The sequence below is a fragment of the Eublepharis macularius genome, chromosome 2, assembly GCF_028583425.1.
Source record: "Eublepharis macularius isolate TG4126 chromosome 2, MPM_Emac_v1.0, whole genome shotgun sequence".
NCBI classification, from domain to species: Eukaryota; Metazoa; Chordata; class Lepidosauria; order Squamata; family Eublepharidae; genus Eublepharis; species Eublepharis macularius.
This window is the reverse complement of record NC_072791.1, coordinates 114703904-114730540: the sequence shown is the minus strand read 5'-3', so window position 1 is coordinate 114730540 and position 26637 is coordinate 114703904. Positions and strand designations below refer to the sequence as shown.

At 41.4% G+C, this 26637-nt stretch overlaps 1 protein-coding gene across 1 annotated transcript in view; it reads right to left on the bottom strand.

The window, feature by feature from the left end:
- Window positions 1-322: 322 nt before the first annotated feature.
- The window catches only part of KIAA1549L (KIAA1549 like), a 242499-nt gene continuing 216184 nt past the window's right edge, over window positions 323-26637 (bottom strand). Inside the window, exons 19-22 of the mRNA XM_054972418.1 lie at window positions 18082-18179; window positions 16550-16698; window positions 8409-8560; window positions 323-604 (exon numbers count right to left, since the gene is read on the bottom strand). Of these exons, the coding sequence (XP_054828393.1) occupies window positions 323-604; window positions 8409-8560; window positions 16550-16698; window positions 18082-18179 (681 nt within the window). The remainder of the gene's footprint in view (window positions 605-8408; window positions 8561-16549; window positions 16699-18081; window positions 18180-26637) is intronic.

Sequence of the window (26637 nt, the reverse complement as noted above, 5' to 3'; positions counted from 1 at the left end):
AATATTCGACAGACATATGGTTCAGTAATATTTCCAACAACAAAGGCATCAGAGAACAAGGAGGTATGTGACAGACAATTGCATACCATAAATATATCAATATTTAAGAAAGAGTTGCCTGGGAATACCTGTCTTAATGGGCAGAGATGGTTTTCAGATTGGCTGTTCTATTGACTTTCGTTTCATAAAAATCCAGCATTGATTGTTTCGGATCAGGGGTAATGGTGGGGAGTGCATCACTTTGGCAAAAGCCACAACAAATCTGATCTGAAAGCTAGAGGCTTGCAAAGTGTGTGATACAAACATTCAGCACAAGAAGCCATCAGACCTGAAACTCAAACATGTCTGTTTGTTTCTTAGCTAACTTAGCAACTTCCTCTCTTATTGCCTTCACTAGAGCAGCTGTAGAAAGGTTGGTGAGAGGGCTATCAGATGGGTCATTTTCTGATAGGCTTTGTTGAGAAGCAGTAGTGGAAGGCAGGGGGGCTTGTTCTAGGCTAGGATGCATATTTGATGGCTGGCTGTATTGACGAGGAAGCCTTGAAGGAGAGTTGTGTTGATAGCGTGGCCGTGAATAAGCTTCTATGTAGCCTGGAAGTGGGACCTATAAAAGACAGTAAGCAGAAAAACAAAAAGACTCTCAGATGTAAACAAAATTTCAGCAGTGGTAGCCATGTGGCAGTTAAAGCAATGAAACTAGCAGTTGTTAAGGCAAACTAGGATTTGAGTGATCATCTGCAGAGTGATCCTAGTTACCCATAGTTAAAATAAACCATAGTTTCATATTGTCTGAAGTGAGCCTGTCTGTTTCTCTCTCTTTCTTTTCTACTGTCACTAATTGCAGTGTACACACATTACTATGATTGTAGAGATGCTACCTGGTGTCTGGAGGGGGCAGTGTAGAATTTGCATTCATTCCTCCCTTTAGTCTGCAGTGCTGTCTGCCTGTATGTATACACAGCACTGTGCACAGGCTGTCAGGTTAACCCCTGAAAGTGTGCTCAAAATTTTCCAAGTTATCTATGTGATACCTTTTTCAACTAAATAATTTATTGAGACCTCTGTTGTGTGTAATTATTATAATTATAAATAACAAAGCAAAAATAATATACACAGTTCACATAATATCTTGTGGAACCATATACTTATATACACAAAATCACAAATGAACAGCAACTCAAGAACAAAATTCAAGACAAGTGTAAATTCAGCAATTAAAGATCAAAAAGAACAAATTGAAGGTCACAATGAGCAAGAGGAGTCATAATGAGCAAGATACGGGCAGCCGGTTAATAATCCCGTTTCAAAGAATATCTTCATCAAGTCTGAAGGGAGTTAGTTGCAGTTGTGTTCACTTGCATTTGAATGTTATTTGTAATGTGGTCCTATATTGTGTATTACAGATGTTTTCCACTTCTATGAAGTAACCAGATTGTATTGACTTGCTATGTAATTCATATTACTAGGCATGGTAAGTTGTTTGTATAGACCTTATCATTCATGATCAGTGCAAACTATATTTGTTTGTAACATTTGTATATTTTGTTGTAGACCTTTTCTGCTATTATGCTACTTAATCTACTGAGGGATGGATGGATGTGACAAATTGTATAAATTCCCATTGCCATTGACCATGTTTATGTGTACTTTTTAGACTTACTTCTTAATTATACAAAGTTGTCTTAAATCAAAGAACAGACATGACAAAAATGAAAAGCAAGGTTACTGATTTCCTAGTTTGGAATAATTGGAACTATATAATTATATTTACCAGTACACTTCTCAGACAAAAGCACACTCTTTGAAATTATAACTATTCTTGGAAAGGTAGTGTGGATGTTCTCAAGAGCCTTACTCCCAGGGAACATGCTAGATGTCAAAGTTCTGTTATTGTTGTTGTTGTTGCAGTTGTAGTGTTGCTCAATTCTGCCCATTAACTGCAAGATCCCTGTTACTTCATCTACATGAAGCACAATAATAATAATAACTGCACTTACATACCACTCTTCTAGACAGATAAGCGCCTCACCTAGAGCGGTGAACAAGTTAGTGTTATTATCCCCACAATACAGCTGGGGAGCTGGGGTTGAGGGCAGTGGCTTACCCAAGACCACCTACTGAGCTCATGGCAGTAGTGGGATTTGAACCAGTAGAGTGCTGATTTGCAGCCGAACCACTTAACCACTGTGCTACAGCAGCTCTCAGCTGTACATATACAGCATAGCCAGTATGTGTAGTGGTTAGAGTGTTGGACTAGGATTTTTGAATCCCTGTTCTGCCATGGACACTCACTAGGTAACCTTGGGCCAGTCACACACTCTCCACCTAACCCACCTCACAAGGAAGACAGGAGAATGATATAAGCAGCTAAGGGTTCTCATCAAGGAGAAAGGCAGTGTAAAAATGATGTAAATAAATAAATAAAATCTATGGGACAATCAAATGCAGCCTTTTAGTCTAGAAAAAAAGATGGCTATGGGGAGAGGGGATTATCAAATTATGCATGGAGTAGAGAAAGTGGATGGAGGGAGCTTTTCTCTAAATATAGAACTTGGGAGCAGCCAATGAAATTGTTGGCAAGTAGGTTCTGTACAGGCAAAAGGCAATACTTTTGTACTCAACAAGTAATTAAACCATGGAATTCACTGCCAGAAGAGGTAGTGATGGCCACAAGTATAGAGAGCTTTAAAAAGGGGTTACACAGATTCATGGAGAAGAGGTCCATCAATTACTACTAGCCATGATGACTGAAAGGAACCTCCATGTATAGAGACAGCAGACCTCTGAACACCACTGCTGGGAGGCAGAAACAGGGGAGGGCCGTGGCCTCTATGCTATTTGTTTGTCTCTTCAGGGCAACTGGTTGGCTGTTGTTGAAACAGTATGCTGGACCAGAAGCATTACATTTTTATTTTCTTAACCATAAGAAAGCTCACAATTTAGCAAAGAGCTATGCTAAAGAACAACAGTAGATGTCACTCTTTCATCACTATTTAATTCAGGACCAGCTTTATAGTAGAGCTTAGACCTAATTGCTAAGAATCAAACTGACCAGCCAAATGATCCTTCACAGTTTTGTCATTCTGACGATTTTTATTGCCAGTGCCAAAGCACGCATGAGAAATTATGCATGAGTATGGTGTTGAAGACCCATTGGTCTTCAATGGGTCAATGTACAAGGGGAATATTCACAAATACATTTACAATGGGAGAAGTTTTCAAATATGCATGGAAAAGTTGTTGGGCAAACTAGGTTTATGGGGAATATGGGAATTTAGAGATAGAAAGTATCTGCTTACACTGGGGGATAACAAAGTCCTATATTACTTTGTTACAGTAATAGTACATTCTGTCAATAGACATAACATTTTAAAGAATCCTTTGAAAATTAGTGGGCATATTAATCTACTATGACAAGCAAGAGCACAAGAAAGCCATGTCTGTGGAAATTTCTGTAATCTGCCCATTTTCCTGAAGACCCAACAGAATCATGGCAAACCTCTGATTCTCTTACCAAATATAGAAGTCACTTCCATGGAGGAAGTGTGATGAATTCGTGTGATTAATGCACACGTGTCTATTATCTGCTTGGTAGGAAGTCAATAGGGAGGGTTATATAATTGCCTGCACAGAAGTGTTTACAGGATGCAAGATGGTGAGGATGAGAGCTGGAAAAATCATTTTGTTTTTGGTATACTATTAATCTTACATATGCTATCTTAGTGTCAAGACCTCCTCTTAATCCTGTCAATAACACTCTATGATTTGCATTTTCTTCATGCAACAACTATCAGAGTTACAAGAGACCATTCACAAATTCTGATTTAAAATTTAGAAAACCCATCTTCAAGAGACACAAAATGACAGAACACTGTTAATGCATGTATGAAGCCTCTAATTATTGGGCTACAGCAAGGTACATCATATAAATAGGGCATGGTTAATTAATGTATTGATATTTATAATCTTTTCCTAATGTGCCAGGACAGGTTTAAGTATAATACAAACATGGATTCCTATCTTAAAGAAACATTTCTGGGTTTTGATTTCTTTGCATGCTGTATATGTAGTTCATAATTCCAGTGTTCTATTGCACCTAAATTGTAGCAAAGTATGTGACAGCAAGGTTCTGCTTTTCTTAAAGCTGTATGAAATGCTTAATATGAACTTTAAGTAAAGAAAAATCCACACACACCCCAAGCAGTTACCTTTCTTTAACACTCCCTTTCCCCTCTCATTTTCCTTTAAGCAACTCCCCAGTCTGCTCCTGGATATGGTGTCAAAAGCTTTCTTGAGATCTATAAATGCAACATACAGTTGACCTCTAGGTGGGAAGGTATATTTTTCAACTAAATGGGCCAAGATCAAACAATGGTCTTGAGGTACAAAGCCTTTCCTGAAGCCAATTTGTTCCCATCAAGGATGTTATTTGAGATTATCCAGGGCTTTTTTTCTGGGAAAAGAGGTGGTGGAACTCAGTGGGTTGCCCTCGGAGAAAATCATCACATGGCTGGTGGCCCAGCCCCCTGATCTCCAGACAGAGGGGAGCTTGGATTGCCCATCTAAGCTCCCCTCTGTCTGGAGATCAGGGGGCAGGGCCACCAGCCATGTGACCATTTTCAAGAGGTTCCGGAACTCCGTTCCCCCGCTTTCCTGCTGAAAAAAAGTTGAGATTATCCATTCCTCTAGTTTGAGGTATGAGGTATATAGCTTTGCCATTGAAGACAAAGAAGGCGAATAGTTTGTTGGATCTAACATGGAACCTTTCTGAAAGATTGGAACAATGATCGAATGTTTCCAAATTAGGGGAATTTTCCCCAAAAGGTTGATCTCAGAGAAAAATGGAGCTAAAATCAGAGACCATCGTGCTGGATTGGTGTTAAAAAAAATTGCTAGGCACTGAGTCCAAGTCTGGAGCTTTCCCTGAGTGTAAAATGCTTAAACATGGAGATAACTTCCAGCTTAGTAATAGTGGACCAGAGAGGGAGATCAGCAAGGGTTAAGTCGCTAGTTGTAGTATTTTTAGAGAATATTTCCCTGAAAAATATCACTCATTCTGAAACAGAGATAGAGAACCAGGGGGATGATCTTCTGTCCACGTTTCTAGAGGTCAATGACCAAAGAAGACTGAAATCTTTGTTATTTACTGTGGAAATCAGGAAGTCCCGTGTCCTATGCATTTCCTCTGTTTTCTTTCTGTTTAATGTGTTCTTTCTGTTTGATATTGGCCTTTAAGGTTCAGCAGTTCCCTTACAATTTCCAGAGTACTGTTCTTTTTAAATTCACAATGCTTGCAATGGATCACTTTTATTTAGGAATTTACACTTACCATCAAACCAGCTATAGGGTCTTTTGACTCCTTGGGCTAACCGAATATGGCTTAATATATAATGGTTTGGAAATGCTAAATAAAGAATATAAAGGAGTGATAAAATCTTTCTTTAGATTACTCAAAAGGAGTTTTCCCTCCCTTTCCCGGAATTCTTTGGAGTCAAGCAGCTTGATTGCTGCCTCTTCAATAGAAGGAGTCTATCAAGTGTGGTGTGTAAATGCCTGCTTATCATTTGGTTGGAACAAATGCTTATAGCACAGATGGCTGTTCTCAGAGGCGCAGAGGCTGAGTGAGATTGGGAGATGGACTCCCCTTATATATTCTTCCATGTTAACTTTCTTGACTAAATTAAAATGATCTGCTGCAATGATAAAGTAATCGCTCAAACTGGCCCCCTTGTGACCAAAAAAGGTAAACTTGCCTTTTCCATCATTTTCTCTTGGCCCATTTAGGGTGACCAACTCTCTTTGCATAGAAAAATCAACAGTTTAAGACATGCAGCATTAATTGTCTTATTTTTAGAAAATCTATTATATAAATAAGGGGAAACAATTTCTTCTAGCTCACAGCCTAGCCATTTTTTGACCAGACACTCATCATCTTGACCAATTCTAGCATTGAGGTCACCTGCAATAAAGATTGGATAATCAGAACCAATAGGTCAAATTATTATCGAGTTCCAAAAAAAAGGACCAATAAGAGGTCAGTACGTGTTGATTTTGAGTTGTAGGGATATAGGTTGGTTTATTATGAAGGAGAAGTCAGTCAAATGTATCACAACAGCCAAGTCAGATCAAATGAAGTCACCACTTCCAATCCAGAGATGTTACGGGCAGATGAAATAAGGCAGACTAACCCACCTATTGTCCTTTCTCCCTCTTGTGAGCCTCTTTAGAGAAAGTAATATATCCTGGGAAAGTTATGGCATTACTTTGCTCAGTCTCTTGTATTAAAATTATATCAAAATTAGATAAAAAGAGCTGACCTCTGGAAGGAAGAATTTGGTCTTCCAGCCAGCCACATTCCAACTTAGTATTTTTATGTTACTGCAAGAGTATATTAATTGGCTGTCAGAAGTGGCATTTTCAATTTGGCCAGCTAAGAAGGCAACATTCAGATTAATTGAGCTTATTTGAATTTTGGGTTGAAGAGCGATCGGAACTGAGAAATCAGATGATGAAACATCGTGGGATAGTTTCTTTACAGGGAAAGTAATAATCCCTCCCACAGCTTTACAAAGGGGAAGGTTTCTCCTTTCTTCTGATTTCCTCAGAGGTTGTTTGCTTCTCTCTCTAAGTTGGGAGTTTTTATGTGATTGTAATGCTGTCATTACATAATGGCAACATTGTCATTACATGATGTCATTACATGTTGTCATCACAATGTTGTTCTTGTCATTATTGATGGGTTTAGTTGCATTCCTCTGTTGAACTTTAATCAAATGATTTCATAATTGTTCAAATCTCTTAATAATATTAATTCATTCTTCGATATGGAGGGCCTCAAAAGAATTTAAGAAACTTTCATCAATAGCATCCACATCAGTTCACACTGAGAATACTGGAGTACAATTTTGGGTCCCTCCCCCCCTCTTTGCGGTTCCAGTGCTTTTCTGGCCTCTTGTGGAATGGATGGTTAAGTCGATCAATGGGATCTCCGGAGTTTTGGATGCCTGCCTCCCAGCTGTTAGGAGTCCACTGCTATTGTTTTTGTATAATTTAGGAACTTTTGAGGGGAGGTTCAAAGAAAATTTAAAGGGGAGAAGAGGGGTGACTATAGTAGTTTTAAGGGGGCATTGAGGAAAAACACCATGGCTATGAAACCACTCCTTATTTGACATAATTAAGGATGGAAGTTTTGGGGACGGAAATAAAAGCATTAATCTAAAGGAACAGAGGTTGCTAGATAGATTGTCGTAACGTTTTAAATCAACTGAGACAGGAGGTAAATTTGGAAAGAATGCTAAATGCTCCTTTATGAGCCATTTGTTGCTCTAATTGATCATTCTTCCTCTAAAATGATGCATATCCAACATGATTCTGCAAAGGTCAGGAACAGAGGAGGGATATTTCCTGAGATTGTGTGCTTTCTCCCAATTTTTCACTGGGTTGCTGTTTAAGATTTGGGTGGAGAGATGGTCTATTTTTTCATAAATTTTGTTTAAAGTACCTGCAGTGAGAAAGGTTGTTATGCCAACAGATTGAGTATAGAATCCTCATTTTGGGGTATATCAGACCATTGGGACATATTCTGCAGATCATCCAGGTTTGTAGCTATCTCTTTGGTTGAAAAGTCATTCGAAAAATTGTGGGCACTATCCGCATTTATGTGAGGAAAGTGGTCTATGATTAATTGTAAAGCCTCAAAACTATTTTCAGACTTATGATGGAGTCTAAAAGGGTCTTCTGCCCTACTTTGCTTAGGAGAGGGAGGAGAGTTAGAGGTTAATGTATATTATGTTAAAGTTAAGGAAGAAAAATTAAGGAAGTGAAAGGTTAATAGGTTAATAAATTAAAACAGGTTAATAAAAGTTGAAGGAAGCAGACCGGTATCTATATACAGCGCCCCCATCCTCCTGATTAACCTAAGAGGGGAGCTGGGAAAGGAGTTGTTGCCGTTGGCAGGCTAACAAACCAAACCAAGGCACAGATAAGGTAAAAGAAGAACTACAAAACCTCAATATATCTAATAAGGTTAGAGTACATTTTTTTAAAGGCAAAAGTATAATACCCTCCATAAGAACTTGGAGGGGGGAAGAATAAGGGGAAATTGTAGAATAAATTAAATACATTAAATTAACTGGATAAAACTAGACAAATAAACTAAAATAGACTAAAATAAATTTCTGGGAGCGGAGCTCAACCTTGGGGGTCTGTAATCTCACATCAGAAACCCGAATTCTCATTTTAAGCAACTGAAAATAGCCAAGTAATAAAACTGACAATGTTACATCTAGCATCAGTACTTATGACAATGATACTATCTATGTGGAAATTTCCCCTTCCAAATACCTGGGTTCAGTAAGTTTACTATTAATCAATACAGAAGTCATAGAAAGAAAAATTTGCACAATTACCGAATCAGCCCATTGCCCTGGTAATTCATTTTCTCCAGCATAGGACATCCAAGCCTGGTTCCTGTAAGCTGTAGGTGGAGTTGGGATGAAATAGCCTGAGAACGCAGGTCGGTTTGCTGCTGGAATGGCAAACACTGCTGGAACTGTGTTTCCTATCAAAAGACAGGGAAGATGATTAGCAATCAAAAAGCATTGCAAAGAGTACTTGCTATGTTCCATCTGGAAGATGTAATTTTGCATTGGCAACAGAGAGCACTCGCCCAAGACTGAGCATGTATGATTGTATCTGCACATAGTGCCTTGTTGCTACTGTTGCAAGGAGATGAATTATCCCACAACAGAATATACCTGTTTGAAGAAGTCAAGCCAGAACTGAAACTGCTCCTGACACTGTGGGCACATCAACACCATGATTGCATTCCAGTGATCAAACTGATCGATATAGCATGAATGAATATTAGTTGTTAAGCCAGTAAATATGCAGATTCCTGAGATTTATGCAAGAGTTGAAAGCGCATAAAAGAAGCCAAGGTTAAGATGTTGGTGGTGAGGATTCTATCAGATGTGTGAGTTTATATAAAACACCATGTATGATATTGGCAAAAATTGGTTCTAGTGTGACTAGAGATTATAGCTTCTTTTGTACAGTATATTGGGTGAAATGCCAGTACAGCATTATTTTCCAGTATCAAGTGAACAGGCAGGCTTTTATTAAATTGAGGCAACACAGTCCTGCAAACAGCTGGGCAGCAGGGTTTGGAGGTTCTGAAAACACAATTGTCTATTGCTACTATGTAAATTGATGTTTTTGTGTATATATAGTGCACTGTACAGTTCCTAAAGAGGAAATAGGATCTGTAAAATACTCCAATATGGACGACATTCTCTTCAGTTAATGTGGCATATGCAAAACCATTAGATTACAGGGAGAAAAGAAGGGAATAAACTGGAATAAAGGTGTGATGGAGTCCTTCTTTATTATGTAGATTGATCTTAGGATCATGTTGTGCCAACCACCTGTTGTTTAAATTAATGTCATTTCAATTTTCAGTTCAGAGTCCTATATGCTTGCATCAGTTTACATTAACACATATTGTTATATGACCACATGCTCATTATGTTTTTTCCAGATGCTTTCTAGCATGTTATGCTTAAACAGTTTATTTGTCCGCTGTGATGCTCCTTTTCATCAGTTGGTAAATCGGTGGATTCTTCGTTCAGTCCTGCTCCCCTCAGTTTACATATCTCACTGGTATCTTCTGGAAGAAACTTGCTAACTGCAGGCAACACATTTCTGCTTTCAGCTTGAAAGATGCTGCCAAGTCCAGTGAAGCATATTTCTTATGTGATGAAGTTCTTGGCTATTAATATGTGTGTTAAGTGCGGCAAGTATTCATACTACATAGTGTAGCCTTTCTGTTCCTCAAAATCTTAAACAACAAAGACATTATTTGATAGGTATGGAAACACAGGCTTTAGGGGGAGGGTTGTGGGGGGAGTTAATTCTTGAATAGCAAATATCCTTTTTGACCCACTTTTTTCTTGAGATCAACACCAGTTGCTGCTGACATCTAACCCTCCAATACATTTTTCTGGGCTTAAAAACATCTATTTGGCCATTGCTGCGGCACAGTGCCCCTGCTCCAGTCCTATGATTTCTTACTGGTCTTAGAACTCGATAGTATGCATATCTGCTGAGAAGTCAAACCCTTTGGATTCAGTGGGACTTTAGTGTGCATACAATTGCAGCCAAAAAATTTAACCTAGGAAATTCCCATAGAAATATATTAAATTCTAAAACTCTTTTAGCATATGATACTTCATTATCCATGCCATGTGTGAATGTTGCCTAGCATGCAGTATGTTCTACAAAATAAATCTTTAATTTCAGATTTAAATAGAAATGATCCATTTAAACCTCAAGGACAAAATGCTCCAAACAAAAGACAGGTTTAAAAAAGGAGAGTTAGTCATCCAGAAATTCTTAATTTGGTGTATTCTCTTCTCAATAACTTATCAACACAGCAAGCAAACTCTCTCTTAGTAATTTTTAGCATCCAGGATGCCAATATAATTTCTTATAAGGTTCCCTGCTGAATTCCAAAACATTTGAGTTCTACCTCCCATTTTCAATCCATCTCTATGTATGGATGTCAGTAAAGAGCAATTAAAAGCTGACAAGGCTGTTCCATTTCTGTTGGTTGTAAGGAGTGGTTATTGCCTTCCCAGACATTTGTCTGTTAAAAGGGGGGGGAGATGACCCTAACCTATTTGTCATTAAATTGACAAATGTACCTGAACAACTTAAAACAAAACACTTCACACACATGGGATGTTAAACAGAAACAATATATTTAATAAGACAGTTCCATTTTTTCCATTTTAGTTTACAGCAAAGTTTCCAGCCTCCGTTGTCTACAATGGGCTTGTCAGAATTGCATAAATGTTGCTTATGAAGTTACATGAGATGACCAGAACCAAGGAGACCCACCAAGCATCCATTATTTTGAAAATGTATGTGTGTGCGCATATGTGCATGTTAGAGGCTTGCCAATGTTTGCTAGGATTCATGTTCCTCTAATGACATAAGACCACTCTGATATGCTATCTCAGAATCTGAATTTAAAAGATTTCAGAAGACTGTACTCCTGCTGATGAATACACCCTTCATGAATAGGAATGGCACAGAGTGTATTTATTCTTATGGGAACAACAATTCCAAAAACATCAATTCCAAAACAAAATTTAAAAAACCCCAAGAAACAGAGACATCATATAACAAACAGAGTCTCTTGAAGTCATAGAGATGGATGACTCTAGAGCTTAAATTGGGAAGATTCTTTTACTCCTTAAAGCCATTTCTACTACCAATATTTATACCACAGCTGTATATTTACACCACACTGTACAATCACAGAAAAGGGGTTTGTGATGTCAAACCAGGCTGATGGTAATGAGGAACTGCTATATCCTGCAGAGTCCATTGTGACCTTCACTCAAGTGGCCACAATTATCTCCATGCTGCTTCCAGAGCCATTCTTATTCCTTACCTTTTTTTTTTGTAGTTTTCCAGTGCTTTCCCCGTCACACATACCACCTTTAATCCATGAAGCATAAAAAGGGGCTAGAATGATCATATCTTCTCCACATTCACAACTAGTTGATCCTGAACACAATAGCCATACCAAGTGTTTTTTTACCCCCAGAATTTAAAAAAGAGCGGGGCAGTTGCTCCAGTGGAAGCACATAACATTAATATCTTGGCCAACCTCACATTGCCATGTAAGGATCTGTCAGAATCAGGGCCTAAGTGTAAATGAACTCACTATCATTACACAGTTTTAGTTATTAATGAAGCTTTGCATTTACAATAATTACATTTCAAACTGTTTCTGCTGTAAAATGGCAGGGTTGTGGTCAGGCTGTAAACCTTAATGACCACAGGAAACTCCAGTCAGGGGCAATTCTCACTAGTATAAGATAATAGCTGAATATGTTTTAAACTTTTGCAATTCCTCTCCCCAGCTATCATTCAGTCACTGATGTTTAGGTTTGTCTAAGGAGGCATAGAGGAAATACAGTCTCAACCTAGTCAAGTTTTAATGTGTGTCTTGATTGGATTATTAGAGCTTTTATTATCCACTTAATATAAAAAGGGTAGCTTTATGGGTCATTTATCCTCCAAATGCACATTGCCTAAAGGCCAATGAGTAAATAAATAAAGTCCAATGGCTTTTTGCATCCCTGGGTTCTCTTTTTCGAGGTAGTCAAAACATAGTGAAAACCTAAACCAAGCCTGAACTTTTCTTTTCACTGAGTGGTACTAAATGAACACATATTGGTTTTACCCTCATTGCATATGGAAAGACATAACTTTTGGGAGGGGTAGCTTCATGAAGTGAACTACACCAGAATTTGAAGACCTCTGGGTAAAATGTACTGGTGCTGACATGTAATCTCAGAAACCCTATAAAACCCAGTGTGATGACTCTCAATTAATTCTTTTATAAAAGGAAGCCATGCAGCTTCTTAAAAGTTATATCAGTTTCCTCAATACTTCTTTATCACAGCTCCAAGCTTTGCCTTGGTATTTTCTCAATTAACAGTGATTCTTCACTATCATTCTGAGCCGATCAGTGTCTTCAATTACAGATTCACACTTGTAAAAGCCTTGAATTTCAAAACACCAACAAAACTAAAAATGTATGTGTTGAGAGGGAAGAAATCCCTTGTTATTCTTTACCTACCACCTTCCATAAACTGTTCTAGTAAGCTCGAGCTTTTCATAGAAAGTATCTGTTGATAACAAGCACTGTATGAAATTACAACACTATCTTCCTTTATTTAGATGTTTCCCCATGCAATATCTTGCAAACAATGTTATCAGGTTGGCAGTGCCATCTTACATCTCCTGTGTTCCCAAGGCCAGTCCATTTTACTTCCTCTTCAGTTTATGCACTTTAATTCTATTGTCTGGTTTATATAAAGCAAAACTAAGGAAATGAGAGATGACATAAAAATTCAGAAAGTCCTAATATTCTACTCTTTCCCAGAAAATAAGCAAACTGGGACATTTTCTGAAACAGAGTGTTCTTTCAAGAATGTGCATGTGATTTATGGTTGCAATCATTAAGGAATTTCAGTGATACGGGGTACAATTAAAGACTTGACAGGATTATGAAAATGGTAGGAGTCCTTAAAAAGTCACTGAAAAGGCTACATCTGTCAAAGTTACATCTGAGCTTTGATCAAGGACATAAATCTTTTCCCCAGCAAATATGGGAATTTTTCACTTTATCATCTTAACAGCATCTTGAATTCCACAGAGAAACCCTGAAAAAGGTTGCTCTAAGTCTTTCCAGAGGAAGAGAGAATTTTATCTTTTGTTCCACAATAAGCACACTAATAGTAAATAAATGTGCCATAGCAGTAATACTTTACCTATTACTGAAATGCAGGCGCCTCTCTTTTGAAGACTCAGTATTCCAATCCTAAACTGACCAACATTTAATACATAGTTGTCTGTAGGATTCAATACAAGATATATATCATTTCTTTCAGGGTTTTGTTTTAAACCAAGTAAAGCTAGAAGAATGATTTCCTACTAATGAACAAAGACCAAATAGGAATTTTTTGCATGGAATCATTTCAAGCTGTAGATATATGCCACTGAGAATAAGATGGTGAAGAAAAATAAAGAAAGGTAGAATGGCGTTCCCATTCAGAGGATGGGACAAAAAAGATGTTGGTTAAATTCCACTGATAAGTCCTCTTAAGCATCAAGTTAGAACCACTATGCTAGGTAATGCGGCACTGTCAGATTCATCAACAAAATTGATACCTACAGTTCTACTATAGATCAATTTCTGAAATGCTGAGCTAAACTGTGCTTTTCAGAAACAACTCATGAGAAAAATTAACTGCAACAGTGGACTGCCCGTTAGGGTCTGCTGGATTAGTGTGCTTCAGACTTGTGAAGCCACTGGGAGCTATGACTGGAAGAATGCAGCATATCCCTTGACTACATGCAAACTGTGCTAAACGGTCCCACTTGGATTATTTACATGCTTAAAATGAAGGGACATCCTTCAACGCTCCACTGGATCATAGCCTAAGGCAACATAGTGAAATTTCTACAAGCCCTTTATTTCCACTCTAGCACAAAAAAACCCCAAAAACAAAAACCCACAGTTAACACCCAATCATGAAAACATTACATGAAAACAAGTCCCAATAATTTCCATGAAACTTGCTTACATGGAAGTGTACTTTGGACTGTGGCCTTTGATACTGCTTTATTAAGAAACAAGGCCTTTATTGGCTGTTGCAATATTAAATATTAATTTTACAAAAAGAATTTGGAAGGTTTGCACTATTTAGAATAATGCTATTCTGTTGTTTCAATAACTTAGCAATTTAATAACTTAGCAATTCATAGAAAAATATGGGAAGCTGAAGGCCAATAGCACATTTAACCCAGTATAATTTCTCTTATTCAAATGTTTTAGAAACTTCAGCAACTAATATACCATTCCATCCTGTTTTGTCCGTATCTTAAGCACTTGTGGTGTAAGGGTGTAAGGGGCAGAATGTCCTATTCCTAAGCTTCATGAATGTACTGACTTATCTTACATAGTACAGAGCTGACTACTACTTCTTTAGGGATCAAGCAGCAAATCCATTTCATTACGAGATAGAACTTTATTCAGCTGACAATTTACTGTTATTTGTAATTTTCAAGGTACAAATGCAGCAGAGAGGGAAACGTTTTTAATTTAGTTCTGTTCTGGGTGGGAAGATATTACAACAGCAGATGGCAAAGCCAGTAGCTGTCCAGATATGGATGAACACTCAGGATTAGAACACAGTTGGATAGTGTTAAACCAAAGAACATAAGAAGGAAAAGCTGCAGAAGAGAGAGACTGGTAAGCATCGGCACTTTCTCCCCCACACTTTCTCCTTTAAGATTTCACTAGCTGCAGGCTTCATTCATTGGCTTCTGAGAACAGGGCAATGAAAAAAAACCTTACTTCTAGCCTTTCATTTAGAAATGCATGTCTTGTCTTCAACTGGCTCTCTCTTCAAAGAATCATGAGAACTAAGTTCAAATATTTACTGCTCACTGTGCACTGATGAGATTGTGAACAGAACAGGGAACTTCCAACATAAAATGACTATGGCAGAAACATCTTATTTTGCTTTTAGAAAAGGAATCCCCCCTCCCATGACCCTCCCTCCCATTCAGGCTTGTGACACAAGCAAAACAGCTACTCTACCTCTGCTTACCTTTACTTTAATGCACATGCTTTTTCTGTCAGCTAAAGACAGCTGTTGTGTGAATAGCAAGCAATTAGTGAATAGCAAGCAAGTTTCAGAAGCTCTGAAAATCATTTGCTTTCTCCAGACCATCCATGATCCCTTTCCTACTCCATTGCACCAACTATCCAACCATCCCTCATTTGAAGGACATACCCATCTCAGTGGCTTCCTGAATAATCTCAATAATCCTTTTCAATGGCCTTAGATGGCATATGCTTCAACAACGGGAAGCTTTATTTAGTGAACACAGGAACACTGATAAAATGGCAGATCAAAAACGGCAGTTACAATGTCAAACAGAAGATGAGCCCAACTCATTCATGCACAGGCTTATACAAGTATTTAGAGTGTATAAGTCCAGTGTGCCTAAAGAGTTATGCAATATCTGTCTTGTTTCCTTAATACTAAAGAGATTTGACTGGTTGGTGTAATCAAAGAGATGGGGGGGCACAGTGCAATGACAGAGTACATCCATTCTATTTTTAGGGTCCCAAGTTCAATCCTGAGCATCTTCAGTTAGAAGAGTCTTAGGCAGAAGGTGCTGGGAAAGTTTTCTGGCTGAGACCCTGGACAGCCTCCGTGAATCAGAGTAGACAGCACTAGGCTAGATGGACCAATGATCTGACTCATATACATCTTCTTATATCCATATAAGTCCATATTCTTTGCTGAAGCTTCTCATTGCAAGCACAATCTACTTGCTTTCTAGCTTCCAAACAAAATCCCTGTACCTGTGACCATATTCAACTTATTCATTATGTGGTGAAGTCAATCTGAGTTGAACAGCCACACTGGGCAAAACCTCAGTCACAAATCAAGATAGCCTCATGCAACCCATTTTGGAATGGTTTGTGAGAACATTTTGGTTTGCAATGAAACAATTATGTGCTTACTATCAATTCAGGGTGGCTTCACTACACTGAGTTGAAAATGATCATCTGCATTGGTTGTTTCCAAACATAACTTGTGGTCCCTAGGTGAACACAAAGTGGCCCTCAACTCCAGAATAAGTAGCCATTACAAGGGAAACTGACTACCTTACATGGACATCAGTTCTCTGTACTGTAGCACACCATCAGTTCCAAGATCCTGCCTCAGAAAGATGACAGTCCCAGGCGCTTCAAATAGAATGGCCATGTCCTTCTTCCCCATTCTCTCCCACATTAGAAAACTTTTATCTTTTTATTGATCCTTCTCCTCAAGCCTTCAAGAAAGCCATTTAATACAGTTCTACCCACGGGTGTTTGAAACATCTCACACGCTCGTCTCTATGCCATACAGACTTAGATGTGGTCTCTGTTTGTACCGCATGCGTTTTTCACCTGAGTAATTCAAAGCTGATTGATCCAATGGAGCCACAGATACTGGGGCTCTTGATACTGGGACAAAAGGGGCATGATCATGCGGCTGTATCTGTTCAGTCCCACTGGACTCTGAAATTCTTGTCTTGCTGCCAATATCAGATGTCGACCTGCATGACATATATTGAAAGTATCAGTCATTCCAACATCAAGCAAACATCGGTTGCACTCTTCGACCAATTTACATTGGAGCAGGATATTTCAGAGTAGCTTGTAATTTTCAAACATTGTCAAGAAACAATTTCAGCCATTTGATAAACATGTGGAAGGCAGTAGAAAAAGAATCTTGCTTTTGGCTTTGACATTACCATAGAGCTCAGTCATTATCTCACAGCTCGTGGACTACAGTTGGGATACAGAGCTTTTGCCAATTTTTTTTTTAAATCCTCATGTGCTATAGCACAAACGTATGTTAGAAAATATACATGAAGATATGACACTGGTTATGTACAGCATCCTGCATACACTTGTCAAAGAAAATCTAAATATACCATAATCTAAATATAACAGCGATCTCAGTGTATGGTTTCTGTTTCTTAGATACAGTCTATTTCAGCTCACTACCACTATCAGTTCAACCTGACAGTGAATGACAAGCATGGCTGTCAGTGCTCCACAGTTCATTGATATTTCTGCATGACTGTCATGACATCACCAGCAGCCAATCAGGACAGCTCAGCTATTTCTGTATTCTTATGCCAATACACAATAAAATACAATGTATATTCTAAGCTTCAGCTTTGCAGACTGCCCAGTTGTTATTTTTGTAAAGCGTTGTCTGGAAGACCAAGTGATTTCATCAGCCCAAATTGTACAAAGGCTAGTCAGAAATGCATGGCATGATGTACTCTAGAAATCAGCTTCTTGTAAAGAAACAGAATTTTTAAAATGCTGCTACCAGATTCTGCTGCTGCTCAGATTGAAATGAAATTGTAACAACAATGCCTAGAGAACGGTGCTCAAAATATTGAAATTAACTGTTAGAGGTGATTTATATTTATTATTTAACAGCAGATATGAAATCTAATAGCAACAAACCCTTTATATGTGACCAGAGTACCAAAGCCAGTGTTAGCAGGCAATCCATATATATTTTTGCTCCTTATAGTTGGGTTGTTTTAAAAGAGAGAAACAGGACAGTTTATAAGTCATTCACTTATTTTATAGCACAGCTAATCTGACATTATGCCTTTATAATCGAGGACTTAAATCATGGTGTAAGTGATTACTAGAACATAAATTTGGTATATGAATTAGGCATCTTAGTTGCTTTACAGCAGAACAAAAGAAATATCCATTTCTTACTGTTGTGTGCTTACTTTTAAATAAATAAGAAATAAAACTGCAAGAAAATCTAAATTTTTACAATGCTATAGCTTAATAGCAACTTCACAAATCTTTTTTTCAAGTTATGTGTGTGAATATAAAATATTCCTTGGCACAGTGGGAGACATTTAAAATTCTCAGCTAAGACATACAATATAGCACAGTACCTCCTAAGAGAGGTAACAGCAACAGGTCCAGTTCTAGGAGGCACAGGAGGAGGTGGAGAACCCATCACCATTTCAGGGAGTGGAGAAAACCTGTAAGCCTGTTAAGAAGGAAGAAACAATGAATATTTGCTCAAAAAACAACATTGCCTTGTATTTCTTAAAATACAGCAATAGCATGTGAGGAAAACTGATTAAAATCTGTGCCATTGTATATCAGTTTCCTTCACACTAACACTTCTTAGCACCACCTAAAACTGCAACATCATAATGTTCTCTGCCAGGATCCCCCAAAGGAGAAGTCAGACTATTTTCTGTCCCATTGAAAATGAAATGTTTTGATGTCAGAACACCTGAAAGCGTCAAACCTCATCTCAAGAAATTAAACTGCCTGCAAACATTCATTTATATTTCAGCTTTTCTTTTGTACCTTAATAGTAGGTGTTCTTTTTCAAATTCCTGTAGGCATGAAAAACAAGGAACTTTCTTATGACAATATAAAGATGTCAATTTTAAATGTAAAAAAAATACCAAAGCAAAGTAAATCTGAGGATAAGACCTTAGAGACCATCATATCAGGTACCCTTCCTCTGTCAAAACCATATATACAGAGCTGGGGGCAGGAATGGCACAATACCAAAGATTCTACTGTGTTATATGCATGTAGAAACACTCCCCTGATCTTTTAGTCCAACAGCTAACAGCCTGATGCATGAGATATTACTCTTGAAACCTTTGTACTGTGATGGGGAATGTCAAATTTGCTTGGGAATACAATGACAGTTATTGACTCTGCTTAACAGCTTGACTAAAATACTGCAATGACACTCTCCAGTCTTCATTCTCCTAGAAGAGTTGGCACACTAAAATGATCACAGAGCACAGCATGGAATTACAGCTTTCCTAAACATATTGTGACAATGCAGTGTTCCATTGACATGAGAGGTACAACAAGAATCAGAAAGCTGTATGCTTCTAGTGTTCAGTATCATCATTCTCTACTCTATCCTACGGGATTTCAGAGATATTTAATAGTAGCTGAGATTGCATTGTCATTGTTTTCTGTGCAAAAGATACAAAATGCCAATATTTGGCAAGTATATTTACCATCTTTAGTTTCTAATTTAAAAATGGCAAATAAATTTTGCTAGTCTATATCTATATAGTGATAACAGCTTCCAAACAACTAATTGTCACAAGTCCTAGAATTTACAGAGTGTTTTAGACTTTAAAAGTACTTCACACACTTCCTCTGTATTTAAATGTCACATTCAAATTATATTTATTTTATTTTATTAAATTTATATTCCAATCTCCCTGCTAGTGAGCTCAGAATGGATCACAGTAATATGATACAATAAAAACATGGTAGCATAAATTAAAACATCTATCAGTAAAATAATCCATTAAAACAGCTGCACAATTGCACAATCCATCAGACAGTAACAAATCCATGGGGCAGGGTGGCCAGCTACCAGATGAATCTGGGAGGACAACGCACCCGGTTTGGTGGCCCGCCCACCTCAACCACCATATGCCTGGCAGATCATCTCTGTCTTGCAGGCCCAGTGGAAAGATAGCAGATCCAACCAGGCCCACGTTTCTACAGACAGAGAGCTCCACCAGGTTGATGCCAGAGCCAAAAAAGCCCTGGCCCCGGTTGAGATAAGGCGAACCTCTTTAGGGCCAGGGACCACCAGTAGATGTTTGTCTGCTGAACAGAGCAGCCTCTGGGGAACATATGGTGAGAGGCAGTCCCAGTTGACTAAGGGCTTTAAAGGTTAAGACCAAAACCTTGAACCTGATCCAGAATTCCACTGGAAGCCAGTGCAGCTGACACACAACTGATGTTATATGTGACTGGTATGGAGTCCCGGTCAAGATATGCACCGCTGCATTCTGGACCAGTTGTAACCTCCGGAGCAAGCTCAAGGGCAGCTCAGCATAGAGCGAGTTGCAGTAGTTCAACCTGGAGGTGACCATTGCATGGATCACCGTAGCTAGGTTGTGGGCTGTGAGGTAAGGGAGGCATCCCCTACACGGAGGTATCCATGACTACATCCGAACTCCTCAAAACTGGCACAGGCGCCAGCAGCATCCCATCAAGGGTTGGGAGTTGGATCCCATGACCTGTCAGTCCATGGCCCACGTGAAGGACCTCTGTCTTTGTGGGGTTCAATTTCAGTCAGCACTGTTTTAATCAGCCAGTCACAGCCTCCAAAGCACTGGCCAGGTTTTCTGGAGCAGAATCCGGCTGGCCGTCCATCAACAGATAAGAGTTGGGTGTCGTCAGCATATTTATGACAACCCAATCCGAAACTCCACACCAACTGGGTGAGGAGACACATATAGGAGACACATACAGTCTGGCTTCCGTCCTGGCCATGGGACGGAGACAGCCTTGGTTGCCCTCACAGACGACCTTCGCAGGCATCTGGATCGAGGCGGGTCAGCGCTGCTTGTGTTACTTGATCTCACAGCAGCGTTTGACACGGTTGACTATGATTTGTTGGCCAGCCGCCTTGCCGACGTGGGGATTAGGGGGACAGTCTTACAGTGGCTGGTCTCCTTTCTCCAGGGTCGGGGACAGAGGGTGGCGCTCGGGGGAGATCTATCGGCCCGTCACCCTTTGGTGTGCGGGGTTCCCCAAGGGGCGATACTCTCCCCAATGTTATTTAACATCTATATGCGCCCCCTCGCCCAGTTGGTGCGGAGGTTTGGGCTGGGTTGTCATCAATACGCGGATGACACCCAACTTTTTCTGTTGATGGACGGCCGGCCAGACACGGCCCCAGACAATCTGGCCAGAGCTTTGGAGGCTGTGACGGCGTGGTTGAAACAGAGCAGGCTGAAATTGAACCCAGTGAAGACGGAGGTCCTGCAGCTGGGACGGGGGCTGCCAGATGTTGGGATCCAGCTCCCTGCCCTGGATGGGACACCACTGGCAACTTTGCCAGTGGTAAAGAGTCTGGGTGTGTTCCTGGATGCCTCCCTATCGATGGAGGCCCAGGTCACGGCGGTTGCCAAGTCTGCATTTTTCCATCTTCGTCAGATCAGGCAACTTGCCCCCTACCTGACGCCCCAGGACCTGGCTACAGTGATCCATGCAACGGTCACCTCCAGGCTAGATTACTGTAACTCACTCTACGCTGGGCTACCCCTGGGCCTGATCCGGAAACTACAACTGGTCCAGAATGCGGCGGCACGGGTCCTGACTGGTATACCTTACCAGTCACACATCACACCTGTCCTGCGCCAGCTGCACTGGCTTCCAGTTGAATTCCGAATCAGGTTCAAAGTGTTGGTTCTTACCTTTAAAGCCCTGAGTGGGTTGGGACCGGCATATCTTTGGGACCGCCTCTCCCTGTACGTTCCCCGGAGATCGCTCCGATCAGCAAATAAATATTTACTTGTGGTCCCCGGCCCTAAGGAAGCCCGCCTCGCTTCAACCAGGGCCAGGGCTTTTTCAGTCCTGGCCCCAGCCTGGTGGAACGCTCTGTCAATGGAAACCCGGGCCCAGCGGGACATATTATCGTTCCGCCGGGCCTGTAAGACAGAGTTGTTCCGCCAGGCGTTTGGTGATTGAAGGGGGCGGTGCCATGTCGGCCTCCCACCTTTGGGGTGGGGAAGGTTCTCCCCACCACTGCACCTTGTTAATTTGTTTTATTATTTGTATATTGATTTTAGTTTTTGTTTTTATCAATTTTAACTGTTCACCGCCCAGAGCCCCTGGGATGGGCGGTATATAAATTGAATAAATAATAAATAAACACTGGGGAGAGTGTCACTCCCTGAGGAATGCCACACAGGAAAGGGTGGCAAGGGGACAACTGCTCCCTCAGAATGACCCTCTGTCCCCAACCGTGGAGAAAAGAGACCAGCCACTGCAATACAGTCCCACAAATCACCACCTCAGCAGATTGCAATTGACTATATTGAACACTGCCATGACATCTAATAACACGAGCAGCACAGAGCCACCATGATCTAGATGTCTGCAGAGATTGTCTGTGAGGGTGATCAATACCATCTCCATCCCATGGCCAATATACCATAGTTACCATAGTATACTTATAGCATACAAGTGAGGGACCCACAAGGGGATCTCGTTTTGAGGAGAGTGTCTCATTTTTCCTCTCCCACCATGTCCACTTTCCCTTCCCTGGCCCTGTAGCTTCTCCTTTTCCTGCTTCCTTCTCTCCTTCCCACCTACCTTTGTCTGCCCCCCATCTTCACCTTTCCCCTTCCTCCCCCATGCAGCCTCTCCTCTATGGCCCTGTTGCTTGGTGCTGGTTGAGCCAGGCCTAGTTGAATGGTAGGGAACCTGCAAGGACAGCAGGGGGTATTTCACTTTCCTCTATATCCCCTTCCCCACACTGTTTCCTCTTTCTTTCTGGCAGCCTCCATAATCTCACCTCTCACTGCAGCCTTCTCTCTTTCAAACCCACTAAACACCTTTTATCTGCCCCCATCTTCATCTACATTTATTAATTTACTTTATTTTCCTTCTTTTCATTTTCCTTTCCTTTTTTCCTTTTCTTCCAAGCTCCTTTGATCCAATGATTTTGACCAGCAGATAAGGAGTCTTTATTTCTTTAAGGAAAATATGGTGGAGAGATACTTGGCCAAGGAGACCCAACATGGTCCTTGGGTCTCTATCCACCAGTAAATAAGGAACTATATTATCCATTGATCTTGATTTAGCTCATAAAACAGACCATCTTTCTTTGTGGAGAAGAAGACTTTTAGCTTATGTTTGAACACATGCAGCCATGCTTTAGTTTCAATAGAGCCCTGACCCAGTTCTAATCTTAAAGCTATCCCAGATATACATTTTGGGGTTCCTGTGATGCATTGCAGAAAATGGCAAAGTGGATAATGAGAATGAATTTGGTATTCAGGGAATGCCAGATTTATTTTCCAGTTCAGTATACTGAACCCGAATTAGCTGATTTTTTTTCCAGTGGACACCTCTACTGCCTTCTTTCCCATTTCCAAGCACAATCAGCAGCTGTGTAATTATAGCCAAATACAACTGAAGTGGCTAGGTTTTTCTGTGCAGCTGATACAATAGTCAGGAAGCTAAGAGGGCAGTTCTACTGAACAAACTAAGATTTCTGAATTCAGATGTAAAAAGAAATTGCAAGTAATACTTATAAGCTGTTAAGAAGCTACTTACAAAGAGTGGTTTAAAATCCCAGTTTATCACCCTCTGATGAGCCAATTGGCAATCTACACAAAGGGAGCTCTAGGGTTATCTACTCTAACCCTCTGCACAATCCAGGGAATTCACAATTACCTCCCCCCTCACAACCCGAGTAACCTGCTGCTCCATCCTTAGAAGATGGCAAAACACCTTAGGGATCCCTAGCCAAACTGGCCTAGGGAAAATTTCTTCCTGACCCCAAACTGGCGATTGGCACTTCCCTAGGCATGTAAGAATGGGCCCTGAGAACTAAGCACTCATGTAACCCTTCCTGCCTTCCCTCTCAAGCTCTGCCTACGTTCACAGAATCAGCATTGCTGACAGATGGCCATCTAGCCTCTGCTTAAAAACTTCCATAGAAGAAGAGACTACCACCTCCTGAGGAAGACACTTTCACTGAAGAACCGCTCTGTCAGAAAATACTTCCTAATGTTTAGCCGAAAACTCTTTTGATTTAATTTCAACTCGTTAGTTCTGGTCTGACCTTCTGGGGCAACAGAAAACAATTCTGCACCATCCTGTGTATAACAGCCCGTCAAATACTTGAAGATGCTTATCATATCACCTCTGTCATCTCCTCTCCAAGCTAAACATACAGAGCTCCTTCAACCTCATAGAACTTGGTCCCCAGACTAGACATGGGCACGAATGCAGGGAAAAAACCAAACACACTGTTCGTGGTTCATTGCCATCCACGAACAACAAATGAACATTGACGAACATGATGCTGTCATGAATATTTTCGTTGTCTGTTGTTCGTGGGAGCCTGCAGCCCCCACTCACCCCATCCCCCCCACTTAGCCCCCCTCCCCTCTAATCCACTTACCTGGCCCTTTAAAGATTCCTTTAAACTATCACCTGGCAGGCAGCAGGGGGGATTCCCCCCGCCGCCTGCCAGCTGATAGTTTAAAGGGCCCTGTCCTGCCACTTGCAAGCGGTAGGGCCCTTTAAACACCCCCAGCCCGCAGCCCCGCCCCAGTGCTGCCAGGCTTCTTCTGCCCGGTGCAAGCGGTGTGGGGAGATTCTCCCCTTCCTGCTCACACCCGGCAGAGCTGGTGCCCTGGGGCTGCTTCTTCTCCATGTGAACGGGGCAGGGAGATTCTCCCTGTCTCTCCTGCACTGGGCAGAAGAAGCTCAGTGCCGGCTCGCCCGGTGCTAAGAGGGATGGGAAGATTCTCCCCGTCCCGCTCACACCTGGCAGAGCTGGCACCCTGGGACTGCTTCTGTTCTATGTGAGTGGTGTGGGGAAATTCTCCCTGTCCTGCTCACACCTGGCAGAGGTGGCACCCCAGGGCTGCTTCTGCCCCAAGTGAGCGGGGCAGGGAGATTCTCCCTGTCCCTCCTGCACCAGGCTGAAGAAGCCACGCAGCGCTGGTTCTCCCGGTGCTAAGAGGGACGGGAAGATTCTCCCTGTCCTGCTCGCACCCAGCAGAGCTGGCACCCCGGGGCTGCTTCTTCCCTGTGCAAACAGGTCAGCGAGATTCTCCCCATCCCGCTCGCACCCTGCAGAGATGGTGCCCCGGGGCTGCTTCTGCCCCATGCAAACGAGGCAGGGAGATTCTCCCCGTCCCGCTCGCACCCAGCAGAGCTGGCGCTCTGGGGCTGCTTCTGCTCCATGCAAGCAGGTCAGCGAGATTCTCTCTGTCCCGCTCGCACCCTGCAGAAACAGCACCCCGGGGCTGCTTCTGCCCCATGCGAACGGGGCAGGGAGATTCTCCCTGTCCCTCCTGCACCAGGCTGAAGAAGCCACGCGGCGCCGGTTCTCCCGGTGCTAAGAGGGACGGGAAGATTCTCCCTGTCCTGCTCGCACCCAGCAGAGCTGGCACCCCGGGGCTGCTTCTTCCCCGTGCAAACAGGTCAGCGAGATTCTCCCGATCCCGCTCGCACCCTGCAGAGATGGTGCCCCGGGGCTGCTTCTGCCCCATGCGAACGAGGCAGGGAGATTCTCCCCGTCCCACTCGCACCCAGCAGAGCCAGCGCCCTGGGGCTGCTTCTGCTCCATGCAAGCAGGTCAGCGAGATTCTCCGTGTCCCGCTCGCACCCTGCAGAGACAGCACCCCGGGGCTGCTTCTGCCCCATGCGAACGGGGCAGGGAGATTCTCCCTGTCTCTCCTGCACTGGGCAGAAGCCACACGGCGCCGGCTCTCCTGGTGCTGAGAGGGATGAAGAGATTCTCCCCCCTCCCATCGGGAGAGTGAGTGTGCCGGGCTGCTTCTGCCTGGTGTCAGAGGGTCGAGGATTCGATTTTTTTCTACCTAAATGCAGAATTTTATATTTATTTCTGTTGAAATTTTTATTTTTTTAACCCAATTTTCCTGCCTGTCAACATCATCCTGTATCCTGACTGTCTTCTACCATGTTTGCTACCCATCCCAATTAGTCTCATCTGTACATTTAATAAACATTCCCTCTATTCCTTCATCCAAATTATTTATAAAAATGTTGAACAGAGCAGGTCCCAGGACTGATCCATGAGGAACTCCACTTGTCACTCTTCTCCAAGAGGATGAGGAACCATTAACAAGCACTCTTTGGGTGTGATTTGTCAACTAGTTACAGATCCACCTAACAGTAAAAGGATCCAAACCACATTTTACTAACTTGTCAACAAGAATATTATGTAGAACCTTATCAAAAGCCTTACTGAAATTAAGATGAACTATGTCTACAGCATTCTCCTGATACAGCAAGGTAGTAACTTTCTCAAAAAAAGAGGTTAGTCTGACATGACTTGTTCTTGAGAAGCCCTTGTGGGCTGTTAGTAATCACAGCCATCCTTTCTAAATGCTCAAGGACTGACTGACTGATGATTCGTTCTAAAACTTTCCCAGGTACAGAGGTAAACTTGATGGGTTGGTAGTTACCCAGATCCTCCTTTTTCCCCTTCTTGAAGATAGGGACAATATTTGCCCACCTCCAATCTTCTGGCACCTCACCTGTTCTCCAAGAATTCTCAAAAATAATGGTCAGAGGCTCCAAAATTACATCCGCGAGTTCTTTTAGTATCCTTGGAAGCAATTCATCTGGCCTGAGGACTTAGTTTCATTTAAAGAAACTATGTACTATCTCTGTCGATCCTACGCTGTAACTCTCTTCTCTCATCATGTGTTCTGTTTTTGCCATGTTGAGCACCATTTTCCTCTCAGGAGAAGACTGAGGAAAAGTAGGAATCGAGCAGTTCTGCCCTCTCCTCATCACCTGTTACAATTTTACTGTCCTGTGTCTGCAATGGGCCAACCATGTCCTTGTTCCTTTTCTTACTTTGAACAAAAGCAAAGAACTTTTTTGTTGTTTTTAGCATCTCTTGCTAACCTAAACTCACACTGAGCTTTAGCTTTTCTAACACTCTCCCT